This window comes from Cricetulus griseus, chromosome 8, assembly GCF_003668045.3.
Source record: "Cricetulus griseus strain 17A/GY chromosome 8, alternate assembly CriGri-PICRH-1.0, whole genome shotgun sequence".
In the NCBI taxonomy this organism is placed as follows: Eukaryota; Metazoa; Chordata; class Mammalia; order Rodentia; family Cricetidae; genus Cricetulus; species Cricetulus griseus.
This window is the reverse complement of record NC_048601.1, coordinates 2,856,704-2,870,822: the sequence shown is the minus strand read 5'-3', so window position 1 is coordinate 2,870,822 and position 14,119 is coordinate 2,856,704. Positions and strand designations below refer to the sequence as shown.

At 46.9% G+C, this 14,119-nt stretch overlaps 1 protein-coding gene across 2 annotated transcripts in view; it reads left to right on the top strand.

Annotated features, from left to right (window-relative positions):
- Window positions 1-283: 283 nt before the first annotated feature.
- Smco2 (single-pass membrane protein with coiled-coil domains 2) overlaps window positions 284-14,119 on the top strand; it is a 29,286-nt gene continuing 15,450 nt past the window's right edge. The window contains exons 1-2 of one of the 2 annotated variants that reach the window (XM_027430090.2): window positions 284-482; window positions 12,197-12,319. In XM_027430090.2, the coding sequence (XP_027285891.1) occupies window positions 457-482; window positions 12,197-12,319 (149 nt within the window). In that variant the 5' untranslated portion in view covers window positions 284-456. The remainder of the gene's footprint in view (window positions 483-12,196; window positions 12,320-14,119) is intronic. The other variant, XM_027430093.2, reaches the window with a different exon arrangement.

The window sequence follows — 14,119 nt, the reverse complement described above, 5'->3', positions numbered from 1 at the left end:
AGAAAAAGCTGCTTCCCCTCTGGGCTTCCGTGGCTGTCTGCAAGCTCTGAAAATCTTCACATTAGCCTAAAGCCCGGCTAGAGAATAGAGCTCTGCTCATACGTATCTCCTTAAAAAAGTCACAGATATTCAAACATCAAAGAGAAAGGCTGACTGGAGCAGTTCCCCCACCCCACCCTGCTGCCTGCCTCATGGAAATGAACTGAACAGCAGGAAGCAGGAGTGAGAGGAAACCGGGTGAGGGTTGGCTGCACATTCTCCCTTCCCCCAAGCCCTGTGGGTCTGACAGCCGTGACTTCTGGGCTCCCTCTGCCTCCCTCCCCAGGGAGACACAGCCGAGCAAGGATGGAAACTGTCGTAGGAAGCCAGAAGAAGCTTGCCTCTTCTTATTTAATGTTCATTTTAGTCTGTTTTTGACACCTGTTTCCCCCAATTGCAGAAGGTGTTAAGCTCATCATGAAGATACCCGACCTCCTGAGAGGGTTAGTAACAATAGATAACGTAACTTTCTGTGTGTGTGTGTGTGTGTGTATGTGTGTGGTGTATCTGTTTCATATGCACCGGTACTCTCAGAGGCCCTGAGGGAGCACCAGAGTTCCTAGAGGGATGCTTGTGAGCTGCCCAACACAGATCTGGAAACAGGACTCACTTTGTATTATTCACTTTGTATATTCACTTTGTATGGGTGAGTATGTGTGAGCATACATGCCACAGCATGTGTGTGGAGGTCAGAGGACAATTTGTGGGAGTTGGTTCTCTTCTCCCATCATGTGGATGCAGGAAATTGGATTCAAGTCATCAGGCAAGTGCCTTAATTGGCTGAGCCATCTTGCTGGCCCTGGGTAGGGTTTTTGTTGTTGGTTTTAGTCTTTTTAAGGCATGGTTTTGCCATGTGATCCAGGGTGACCTCAAGCTCATGTATAGCCCAGGCTGGACTCACTTTCAGTCTCCCTGCTTCCCTGAGTGTTGCGGGGTCAGGCATGTGCTCCATGCTCAGCCAGGGTGAGTGTGTGCGGCCAGTTTCTCTTAACCAAATCTACTGTAGGTTATTTTGTTCCAGTTATCATAGTCAAAGCTGGAGTTGCGCCAAAAGAAGGCGCAGCGGGGTTCCTGCAGGAAAATGTGTGGAAGCTTCTGGAGAGGGGGCTGGGTGGAGAAATAGCGAGTGAGAGTTGTGGGCCTTCGTGAAGAGAGCAAGGGGAGTCCTGAAGCACGTCTTAGCCACAGCTGCACACACAGTCTTGGAGGGCTCTGGGGCAGCAGTGGCGGACCGCTGAGCCCCGGGTGATTCTGCCCACATGAGCCGCCTCCACCCAGAAGTCTCTGTTCTGAAGCTCCCTGTTCACTGGCAAATATTCCGTCTCTCAGCATCCTGGTCCAGGGGCTCCTGGTACCCTCACTAGGTCCCCCTCCTTTGGCAGGTGGCATTCCCCACAGACCTCTTCAGTGTCGTCATTCTCGTAATTCTGTCTCAAAGTCCCCTCCCTGAGAATGGAGATTTATTGTGTTGTATCTTATTTTGAGAAAGAGCAAAATATATAGTTCAGACTAGCTTTTAGCTTGCCCCGGCATCCCAAGTGCTGGGATTCTAGACAAGAGACACAGCAACTAGAGGTGACATTTCTTCTTTCTTTCTTTTCTTTTCTTTTCTTTTCTTTTTTTTTTTTTTTTCGAGACTCGATTTCTCTGTATAACATTTGGAGCCTGTCCTGGAACTCACTCTGTAGACCAAGCTGGCCTTGAACTCACAGAGATCCACCTGCCTCTGCCTCTCAAGTGTTGGGATTAAAGGTGTGTGCCACACCTAGAGGTGACATTTCTTTGTTGCATGGGAATCAAGATTCACTAGACCCAGTACATGATAAAGGAGGTTTATTTGCAGAGATTACACTTACACAAGAGGCAGGTGGCTGTCACAGGTTCCAGCTCCAAGGATCCTCCCAGACCAGCATTGAGAGCTCGTGCATCCCAAAGCCAGCCTAAATCCTCCCCTCCTGTACACAACTGTGACCACGCCCAAACAGGCAAGGTCAGTGCCACAGGTGCTGAGTTAGATCTCTCTCTACATTTCTTTCTTTCTTTTAAAAGATGTATTTATTTATTATCTATACAGTGTTCTGCCTGCAAGTTTGCCTGAAGGCCAGAAGAGGGCACCAGGTCTCATTACAGATGGTTGTGAGCCACATATGGTTGCTGGGAATTGAACTCAGGACCTCAGGAAGAGCAGCCAGTGCCCTTAACCTCAAAGCCATTTCTCTAGCCCCCGAGGTGACATTTCTTATCCATCTGTCATATATCTGTGTGTACTCGACGGTTTTGTGTGTCAACTTGACACCAGCTAGAGTCATTAGAGGAAGGAGTCTCAGCTGAGGAAATGCCTCCAGAGATCCAGCTCTAAGGCATTTTCTCATTTAGTGATCAACGGGGGAGGGCCCAGCCCATGATGGGTGGTGCTATCCCTGGGTTGCTGGTCCTGGGTTCTATAAGAAAGCAGGCTGAGCAAGCCATGGGAGGCCAGCAAGCTGCTTCCCTTCATGGCCTGTGCATCAGTTCCTGACTCTGGGATCCTGCCCTGTTTGAGTTCCTGTCCTGCCTTTCTTTGATGCGGAAGTGTAAGCCAAATTAACCCTTTCCTCTCCAGCTTGCCTTTGGGCCGTGTATTTTCCCACAGCAATAGAAACCCTAAGACACTGCGTATGTATCTACTGTCTATCTGTCATCTATTAAGTTTGTTAATTATTACTGTGATCAAATACCTGGCAGGAGACAGCGTAATGGGGATGGGGCTTATTTTGGCTTACAGTTTAGGAAAATACGGTCCATCATGATGAAACTGTGGCAGGACTATGAGGCTGCTGGTTGCGTTGCATCTTTATTTGGGAACCAGCAAGAGATGAGTGGTACTTAGCTTGGTTGTTTTTATCCAGCACTTAGCCCGTAGGACAGTGCTACCTACACACAGGATGGGCCTTCCTCCTTCAGCTAAACCTTTCTGGAAGTACCCTCAGAGACCCCCAGGTGATGGACACTCGCCCATCACTCAGATGTGTGTTTCCATGGTGATGCTAAGCCTCATGGTGTTGACAATGAAGAGAGATAGTTACCGCACTGTCTACCCATCTGTCTGTGGATCCAGACAGTAGGTGTGTGGACAGGACTGGGTCTTAGAAACAGGAGCAGTCGCAGCACGAGGCAAACAAGAAGGAAAGAGGGGAGACCACATGGTATTGGCTGTGTGACTTCTCCAGGGAAATCAAAATAACCCATGTCTATTCACCCAAGATAAAGAGGACACCCACAGACCAAGGCAAGATTGTGGTGGTATTTATTTATGACTTATTAAAGCTTGCCTGAAGGTTCAGAAAGCAAAGTCAGACACAAGCCATAGAAGCCAGGCACACACCTCTAATCCTAGGACTTGGGATTAAGAGGTAGACAGATCTCTGCTAGTTCAAGGCAACACTGACTACATGAAATAGATCCAGTGCTAAGAGAAACAGCTCACACAAAGATGATCTCAGCACTTGGTATCACATGCCTTTAATCTCAGCACTATCGAGGCGTAAAAGACAGGAACAGGGTCTTCAGTAGGCTCAGACTCCGGATTCTCCAGCCACTCTGGGGAGAGGCAGCAGTCTGAGGCTTGGTGGAGAGCTTGTGGACCAGCCCTATCAGCAGGAGCTAGAGGTGGCAGCCAGTGGCCAACTGCTTTTCTTTCCTGATCTTCAGCTTGAAGCTTGAACCCCAATATCAGCCTCTGGGTCTTTTATTTATCATGCTACACAGGATTCCATCCAAGGGTGACTTGGTGAACCAGTGAGCTCGTTCATGTTACTTCAGGAGCATGGGTAATTCTTGGGCAGCTGTACCACCATGAAGTCCTATACTCCACATGTGCAGCTCACATAAAACTGAACCTTGAAGAGGCAAACCAAAAACAATTGCCTGTCTTTTACATAACCACAGGGAGAATCTCATGAGGGCCTTCAAGCCTCTTCTCCCTCTGTGAAGGAAAGTTAAGAGGACCCATCTCTTGAAGGTCTCGTTTGCTTACAGCTGCTTCGATCCAAGAGGACAATAGTTGTGTCCAGCCTTGAAGAAATAGTTACACTAGAGGGACAATATTATAATAGTGTGAACTTTTAAAACTCCAGTCATAGCAGACAACACCAGTCAGAGGAACAGGTGAGTGACCTGCCAGCCAGCTGAACTGCCCCACTCCCTGGATCAGGTCCCAAAGACCCAACCCACTGCCCCCCCTGTCCCACCCCATCCCCTCCACTGCTGAGACCCCAACTCAGGTGGACTTCTGCTGCCCAGGAGGAGGTCACACCAGTCAGAAGAACAGATAGGTGACCTCAGGCAGAGACTCCTTGCTGGACCACAGACCACCCCTGCTTCCAGAACCAGAGACAGGCATCCCACCAGTGGATCCTCCACTCACTCAGAGCTCCCTATCCCCCACCCCTTCCTCATTACCCCACAACTTGAACAGAGACCTCCTGCTGTACCAAAGCCCAAGTTTACCATCAGAAGTCCAGCCCCCTATTTGGACAGAGACTTTCTACTTGAACAGAGGTCACACCAGTCACTAGGAATCCAGGCCACAAAGACCTGAAGACCAAAGAGGAAACAGAAACCAAGGAACAAAACACCCATACAACAAAGACAAACTCAGAAATCATCACCTAGACTTACAATCACCCCAAGCCCAGATTCGTGAACACCAGTGTAAGAACACAATCAACCACAGCCAGGGCAATATGGCACCATGGGAGCCCAGCAGTCCTACTACAGCAAGACTATTCCAGCACAGCTGAAGCACAAGAAAATGACTTAAAAACCAGCTTTATGAAAATGATAGAGGTCCTTAAAGAGGAAATGAAAGAAAAAATCCCTTATAGAAATGGAGGAATAGAGAAAGAAAATATTTGGAGTATATCAATAAATCCCTTAAAGAGTGACAAGAAAGAAAGCCAAGAAGGGAAAAAAAAACAGATAAAGGAAATGAACATTCATTTCTTAAAAATGGAAATAGACGCAATAAAGAAAACACAAGCCAAGGAATTCTGGAAGTGGAAAAATCTAGAAAAGTGGCAGGAACTACAGACACAACCGTCACTAACAGACTACAAGAGATGGAAGAGAAAAATCTCAGATGCTGATGATGCAAAAGAGGAAATAGATTCATGGGTCAAAGAAAACATTAAATCTAAAAAAATTCCTGATGCAAAGCATCCGGGAAATTTGGGACACCATGAGAAGACCAAACCTAAGAATAGTAGGAATAGAAAAGGGAGAAGAATCCCAGATCAAAGACCCAGAAAATATTTTCAACAAAATCATAGAAGAAAACCTTCCTACCCTAAAGAAGGATGTGCCTACAAAGATACAGGAAGCTTACAGAACACCAAATAGATTGGAACAGAAAAGAATGTTCCCTCAGACATAATAATCAAAGCACAAAACACACAGAACAACAACAACAAAAAACATTATTAAGAGCTGCAAGGGAAAAATCTCAAGTGTCATATAAAGGCAGACCTATCAGAGTCAACAGACACTCTAAAATTCAGAAAGGCCCAAAGAGACAGATGTGCTGCAGACTCTAAGAGACCGTGGATGCCCAGACTATTATATTCAGTGAAACTTTCAATGACCATAGATGGAGAAAACAATATATTTCAATCAAATTTAAACAATATATATCCACAAATCCAGCCCTATAGAAGGTACTAAAAGGAAAATCTCAACCCAAGGAGGTTACCTACACCCATGAAAACATAGTTAATAAATAATCTCACACCAGCAAAACCCAAAGAAGGGAAACACACACACACACACACACACACACACACACACACACACACACACACTACCACCACCAAAATAACAGGAATTAACAATCATTGGTTTTTGATATATCAATGGACTCAATTCCCCACTAAAAAGACAAGGGCTAACAGAATGGATGTGAAAACAGGATCCATCCTTCTGCTGCATACAAGAAACACATCTAAATATCAAAGGTAGACATTACCTCAGAGTAAAAGATTTTCCCAAGTGAATGGACCAAAGAAGCAAGCTAGTGTAACTATGCTAATATCTAACAAAATAGACTTCAAACCAAAATAAATTAAAAGAGATGAAGAAATCATCTCATGCTCATCAAAGGTAGAATCCACCAAAATGATGTTTCATTTTTTGACATTCATGCCCCAAATGCAAAGGCACCCACATTTGTAGAAGAAACATTACTAAAGCGTAAACTATACATCAAACCTCACACAGTAACGGGAGACTTCGTTACCCCACTTTCACCAGTGGACAGTTCATCCAGACAAAAACTAAATGGGTGGTGGGGGCGGGGAGTGCAGTAATTTAACTAGCTGTACATTCATCCAATTATTTTTTTAATCTCCAAGTTTGTGTTTCTCCAGGGTAACCCTGAGGTCATATTAAGACCTTGTCGCGTGGCCTTAGAGATGCTGATATGTGCTGTCACTAGAGTTCCCTGGTATATCAAAAAATAACTAACACAAAAGAAAATAAAAGGAGTCTCAGGGGGCTTGTCAGGGAAAACTGACCTCTGTGCCCAGGCATCTCTGCTGCCTTTTCCAGCAGCTTCCTCTTCTAGACCCCTGAGTCCTGTAGCTTGCCACGGTTAGACGTGCCTTGTACAGAAACCTCTCATCTACACCATGGTAACTTGGTTGTCTCCTGACGGGGGAGGTCCTTCTGTGTATGTGTTTGTCTTATTGGTTGATAAATAAAGCACTGTTGGCCAATAGGGAAGCAAGTTAGGCAGGACTAGGAGAGAAGGAGGATTCTGGGAAATGTAGCAAAGAGGAGAGTCACCATGTGATCCCAGGAAGAGAGGACGCATAAGGCTGGAGTCCTGGGTAAGATAAGTCCTTATAAAAACATATAGATTAGTAGTTATGGTTGATAATTAAGACTGAGCTAACAAATAAGAAATCCTAGTCATTAGCCAGCAGCATCGTAACTAATATAAGACTCTGTGTGTTATTTGGGGGCCCTAAAGCGGAGGTAGAACCCAGGCGGCTGGCGGAAAGAGTTATCGTTACAGTCTCCCTGTCCCCTGCCTTTCTGAAACCTGGACTGTTGTAGCTCTCCCGTTTCACTCTTGTTGCTTCACTGTTATAGGTCTTCAGTGTGTGTGTTCTTACTTTTCCTTCTCCTAGAGCATACTAGATACTTACTATCTTTGTATATAGTTTTGTATCAAGCCTGAATCTCGTTCTTTAGACTAAAAGGGAAATTGTAGTGAGAGATCCACTCACCCTCACCTGTGGCGCTGACCATGCCTGTTTGGGCATAGTCACAGGTGTGTAAGGGAGCGTGTGGTATTTGGTCTGAGGTCCGGGACAGGGTCTCTCTCTCTTGGCTCCGGCTGGGTCACAGAGAGCAGCCTGGATGTGGGTCCTTGGAGCTGCAGCTTGCAGGTCTCCTGTTTCTTATATAAGTGACTTCTCCCTGAATAAACTTAACCTACATTTAACCAAGTCCCGTGTATCTAATCTGTGCTTCTACAGACTGTAGAAAAAAGTCTTAAAAATTTCAACCACCCTAAATAGCCCCCCACTATGTGTGTGTGTGTTGGGGTGTGTGAATGTGTGTGTGGATCACTGAGAGGGGGCTACGGGAGAATGTTGGGGTGTCCTGCTTTACCACTTTCTGTCTTGTTCCTCTGAGACAGAGTTGTTCACTGAACCTAGAATGAGGCTGGTGAGCAGGAAGCCCCAGTGACCTTCCTAGCTCTGCCCCTCACAGTATTGGCTACTGGTATGCAAAACTATGGATAGGTTTTCACTCGGGTGCTGGGATTTGAACTCAGATCCTCATTCTTGCACAGCAAGCACTCTTACCAACCAAGCCATCCCCCACGGCCACTTTTTACAATTTTTATTTTTATTTCATTGCGCTGTTGTTTTGCCTGCATGTATGTCTGTGTGAGGGTATTGGGTCCCCTGGAACTAGATTTGCAGACAGCTGTGAGCTGCCATGTGGGTGCTGGGAATTGAACTTGGGTCCTCTGAAAGAGTAGTCAGTGCTCTTAACAGCTGAGCCACTGCCCTATCCCACAGTAGTCGCTTTTAATCTTGGAAGAACATAACCCTAACCCTAACCCTAACCCTAATTCTTAAGTAATTGTGTCCCCATGACTTTCATTCCTGTTTAAGTTAAAGGGATAACTGACTTACAAATGAGTAAAAGGCACCAAAATTGTACCAAAAAAAAAAAAAGCTAAAACTAAAACTAAAATCAACAACAATAAAACCCCCCCCAAAACCCTATCATCTCTTCATCAAACCCCGCCTAAGTTTCAGCTTCTGACCTTGGCGTATCCTCCGTATTCTTCATTTACTTGTCAGTTATTTGACTTGAGTCCCATTTACTGTGGGAAAATCTTCACAAGCATTAGCAAAGCCACCGATCCCACGCAGCTTACCGTCCCCCTACACTCCTGCAGTGTCTGGTAGGCCATCCATCTCATTAGGCAACACTAGCATGTTAGTCCTGTCTTTCTAAGTGGTGGGCAGAGCTGGTCTTGGCATCGAATTGTTACCTGCCTTACTTAGCACTCTGTCCTTAAATCCAAGAAGCTCATTAGTATCCGAAAACAGAGATGAGGAGACGATTGCCACTAACTAAGGGAATTCAACCGAGATTTCATTCCTAAATACGTGATGGGGTGGGCACTATTTGCCCTGATTTTTCTCCTATGTGCTAGAAATTTCTACAGCTCTGACGCTGACATAACTCTTCTTAGAGTTGATTGTATAAAGGAACTTCCACATCTTGGCTCTCTCCTAACATTCAGGATGGGACTTCTCCCCCATTTTCTGAACCCAGTCTCCTTAAGAACGGTAAGTGACCTTGTTTACTAATGGGATGAAAGCAGGGGCTTCCCAGATGTGTCGGGAGAATCCATTCTTCCTGGTGGTCAGGCTGTCACTTCTCAGTGCCGGCAGTGGTCCACGATCCATCCATGTACATCTTGTAGGATGCCAGAGCAGACTTTCTAATGTCGAGACCTCATTATTAAAGCACCAGGATCCCCTAAACCAGGGTCTGTCTAAAGGAGTCCTTGTGTGTGGAAAGGACATGGGAAATGAAGAGGGTAAATGCTCATGTTTTGAACCGAGGAAGGCTGCAAAGGCGTTGTTTGGTAGTGGTGAGCCCTGTCAGCTGGCCTTGATCAGTGCCATAGCTTAGCAGTGGATCACACGGGGAGCCAGCAGGACAGAAGACAGCTGCTGGGGCTCACGTGTTTTGGAGTCAACAAGAAATGCCAAGAAGTTTTGCTGAGTAACAGTGAGAAACTGGGTGTGGTGGCTCATGCCTACAATCTCAATGCTTGAGAGCTTGAGGCAGGAGGATTGCCATGAGTTCAAGGTCACTCTGAGCTATAAAGTTTTCTTGCCCAGAAAAACAGAACAAAAACAAGGAAATTATGTGTGCTGGGTGTTAGGTCCTTCCGTGGGTATTCGGCTTCCCGTAAAAGATGGCTGGAAGTGACAGAGGGAGTTGTAAACTTGGCACTGAAGTCCCGGGAAAGGGAAGTGTGTCGTTCAAGAATGTAGTTAGAGGAAGTGTGGGCTTCGGGGGACAGGAGGGGACAGAACCGTGGCTTGCAACCATGGCTTGCAAGGTCAACCGTTCTGTTGAGTGGAGAGAGCTGTAGCTCAGCTCTCCCGGTGGCAGGTTTGAGCGCCTGTGAGGAAGTCAGAGGCTCCATGGTAAAGGACAGTGGGAGCTGACACTGGGGTTGAAAGGGGAGGGGGGCGGGGGAGCTGAGGTTAGAGCACATCCCAGGTCTCTGTGTGTGAGGCCAGTTGATGGATGAGGAGAGGGCTCTAGCCCTAGAAGAGAAACCACGAGGCTAAGAGGCAAGCTGGTCAGAGACAGGCCTGGACACTGCTGTCTTCCTTCTCAGGAGAGGGAGTTAAGAGCTTCGCATGCTGGGTTCCAAGTAGAATGTCAGAGGGAACAGGCCCAACTGCAAACCTTCCTGCCCTGGATGTGGCCACACTGCTAGGCCCCTGTGCCTCAGGTGCTAGGGAACACAGGCTCTATCGAACAGCCCAGGGAAACAAGCGCTGCCTCCCGGGACTCTGAGGTACAAATGATGGCAAGATTAGGAAGGACAAGAGTATGGGTCACTCCATGCTCTGTTTCATAGCTGTGCTGCCTCATCAAAGCCCTGATTATTCAAATCATGCTTGGCAAATTTCTGAGATCCCAAATTATCCATCGAAAGGGCTCTGAAGAGGGTAATTAGGGTTGGGGGGGTGGCTATCGAATAATCCCTCACAAGTCAACTGTCTTCTAATGTTGTCGATCAGTTCCTTTCATTGAAACACTTTTTTTTTTTTCAAAGTGATAATTCTAAATTTTTGGTGGTAGATGGAGAAAGGAAGAAGGGCTGGAGGTCAACAGTAAAAACAAAGAATGGGGTACAGGGAAGAGAGGGAGCGCTTTTAATGAGAATGAGTGCTTCCAAACTTTCCCGTGCACAGGAACCACCTGGCCTTGTTGAAATGAAGACACTGATCCGGTGGAGCTGGGGAGGGCAGAGATTCTGTGTGTTCAGCAAGCACCGGGCTCATGAGCCTCTGTCACAGACCATGCTTAGAGTGGTGTGCTTCTTCCCGCTGGACGGAGACGTACAAGTTAGCTTTAGAAAGTGGGCTGCCTCGGAGGTCAGCAGGCCGTTTTCAAACCTAGGAAAGCAGAGTGGGCATCAGGTTCATGTTCACAGACATCTGTGAAGCTGTGAAACCAAAAGCTGAAGTCTCGCTTATATCATATCTTAGCAATGGAACTTTGGGCAAATCGTGGGCCATTGCTGACTCTGAATCCCTTGATTTAAAAAGTAGAAATGGTTAGGACCTGCCTTGTGTACTGCCCGCAGGGTAAAGATATAATGAAATCATGTAACAAATGTGCCCAGGTAACCAAAGCGCCTCCAGTGTGTAACCAATGCTATTATCGCTTCCACTGTGCTATGTGAAGTTGAGGAAACCTCCCCTTTCTGTGTGTGTGCACACCTGGGTGTGCAGATGTGTGTTTGCCACCCACTCTAGTTCTTTAAAATCAATCAATTAATATTTATGCACGTGACCATTTTCCCTGGTGTGCACGTAGAAGTCAAAGGACAAGTAGGAATCAGTTCTCTCCTTCAAGCGTTTGGGTTCTGGGGATGAACTCCGGTCATCAGGCTGGGCAGCAGGTGCCTTCACCCGCTGAGCCCTCTTGATGGCCGTGGTGGTTTGAAAGAAAATGGCCCACAAAGGGAGGGGCACTATTAGGAGGCATAGTTTTGTTGGAGTAGGTGTGGCTTTGGTGGAGGAAGTGTGTCACTGTGGAGGCGGGATTTGAGGTCTCATATATGCTCAAGCCACGCCCAGTAACACTTCCTGTTGCCTACAAGCCAAGATTTTGGACACTGGGCTACTTCACCAGCACCATGTCTGCCTGCAGGCCACCATGTTTCACACCGTGTGATAATGGACTAAACCTCTGAACTGTGAGCCACCCCAATTAAATGTTTTCCTTTTGTAAGAGTTGCGGTGGTCATGGTGTCTCTTCACAGCGATTGAAACCCTAACTGAGACAATGGTTCCCACTTTATTCTTTTTGAGACTGAGTTTCTCACTGATCTGGAGGTCTGGATTCAGTAGGCTGGGTTGAATGGCCAGCAAGACCCAGAGATCTGCCTGTCTCTGTGCTAACAGAACCATCTCCACATCACCTCCTTACAGCTTTTCACAGGTGTTTCTGTCACCCTCCTCTGCCTGTTTGTTTTGTGGATCATTGGTTGTTTTGAGACAAGGTCTCATGCTGTAGCCCCAGCTGGCCTGGAACTCACTATGTAGCCTGAGCTGGCCTCAAACTGATGGTCATCCCCCTGTCACAGCCTCCCAAGTGTTGGGAGTCTGGATACAAACCACGGGTACCTTCTTTCCACTTCTTCTCAGGCACCCTCCCCTTCCATGAGATTCTTTGCTCTCCAGTGAGCTCACCTGGCTGGAGGTAAGAGCTGGGCTCACACACACAGCTGCCAGCTTGGCAGTGTGGGAAACAGGCCACATTCTCCAAGGAAGAATTAGCTACAGGTGAGGAGACACTGCTGATCCCATTGACAGCCCTCCTGCTATTGTCCTTGCAGTGCTGAAGTAATGGCTGTCACACCTGAGATGTCCCTGCAGATGAGGACAGCTGTGAAGGGACAACAAGTGACTGGGAAGAACAATGACCTTCTCCAAAGTGTCAGTGTGGCTGAAGATGTGGAGTAAGTCAGGGACCTAGAGACTTCCTGGGGCCAGCAGGAGGCAGATAATGAGATATTTCAAGTTCAGGGTCATCTAATTTTAACTATCAACCGAAGTAGCCTTATGAGGCGTCCATGCTGCCTCTGGCCAGAATGAGGCCTCATCAGGCAGAACGGGCAAGCCTTGGATTTCCATTTGGGAAACTGGTTGTTTCATGTTCATTACTTCACGGCTCCCTTATCCATAGCTGCTAAAGATATAGCCGTTTGGAATGCATAGTTACAGCACCTTGGTTACATAATCGTGCATCCATCAGTGATGGAATTGGGTCCTTAAACAGGCCAAAGGGCACCTCCTGTTGCTGTTGGTTTAAGATAGTGTCTCACTGTGCAGCCCTGGCTGATCTGGAACTCCTTAAGTAGGCCAGGCTGGCCTTGGATTCAGAGAGGTCGGCTTGCTTCTGCCCCCCAAGTGCAGGGATTAAGGATAATTCGCATAAGTGTATAGATGCCATGTGTGTATGTGTGAGTATTTGTTACTCTTCTCTCACTGACAAAGCACAGTTTATAGAAGGAGGAGTTTGCTGGGCTCACGGTTCCAGAAGGTGAATCCATGGTGGTGCAGCTCAGGCAGCAGGTGATAGATGTGCCTTGAACCAAAAGCACAAAGCAGAGAGAGCAAACTGGAAATGGCCAGAGTATTGAACTCTCAAAGCTCACCTCCAGCCTCATACTCCTCCAACACTCCTAAATCTTCCAGACAGCACCATCAATTAGGACCATGTAGCCAAATGTCTGAGACTATGGGGACATCTCATTCAACCCACCAGAGCAGCCTAGGTGTGAAGTGTCCCCAGCCCATTTCTGGGCTCAGGGTCCACAGACATGGAATGACTTACTAAAGACATACATTGTAAGGTGGCTGTGATTCAGTTTTTAAAAATGAGTATATGTGTCACATATATGCAGTTGGTAAAATAATAACAGCTTAGTAGGAGATGGGCAGAGGGCTCTAAGACTGTTGTAACACAGGAGAGAAGAGGACTGGGCTGTGAACATACAGACACAGGAACTCCCTGTCCCTGTGCTCGCATGTACACACAGCACACAGACACGGGAATTGCCTGTCACTGTGCTGGCACACACACACACACACCAGATAAAAATTGTTATGCTTCCCCAACATAGTCACGTATGTGGAGCAGGCCTTATGTACTAGTATGACTTCAGAAAGATTATTACAAAGGGAATTCAAAGTTCAGACTTAAAGTATATAAATATGCCCATATTTATACAGACCTATAGAAGCTTGCATGCTTGGCATGCTTTCTGTGGAAGAATAAAGAGTAAAGAACAAAGGACAGTGTGGATGGACTAAATATTTAGAGCTGTCATGGTTTAAATGTGGCTTCTTGTGACGGTGCTGTCTTGGGGGACTGTGGGGCCTTTGTGAGGCCCAGCGGGAGGAAGTAGGCCACTGGAGAGTGAGCTTTGGAGATGGGAGCTGGGTCCTTTTCTCTCTGGGTGATCTGTGCTTCCTGGCTGCTGACTGGATGAGAGCAGGCATCTGATCTGTGCTTCCTGGCTGCTGACTGGATGAGAGCAGGCATCCTTAAGCTACCCCTCCCTATGCCTTCTTCACCACCGTGGGCGGTTCCCTCACTGCTCAGTTCCAGGAGCTGGCCATGGCTATGAGAAAGGTAACCCCTGTGTCTTAGTTTCTTTTCCGGTTGCTGCAGTTAAATAACAGCGACAATAAAAGCAATCCCTGACAGAAAGGGTTTTTTCTTGGCTCACAATTCAAGGCACAGTTGGTCTTGC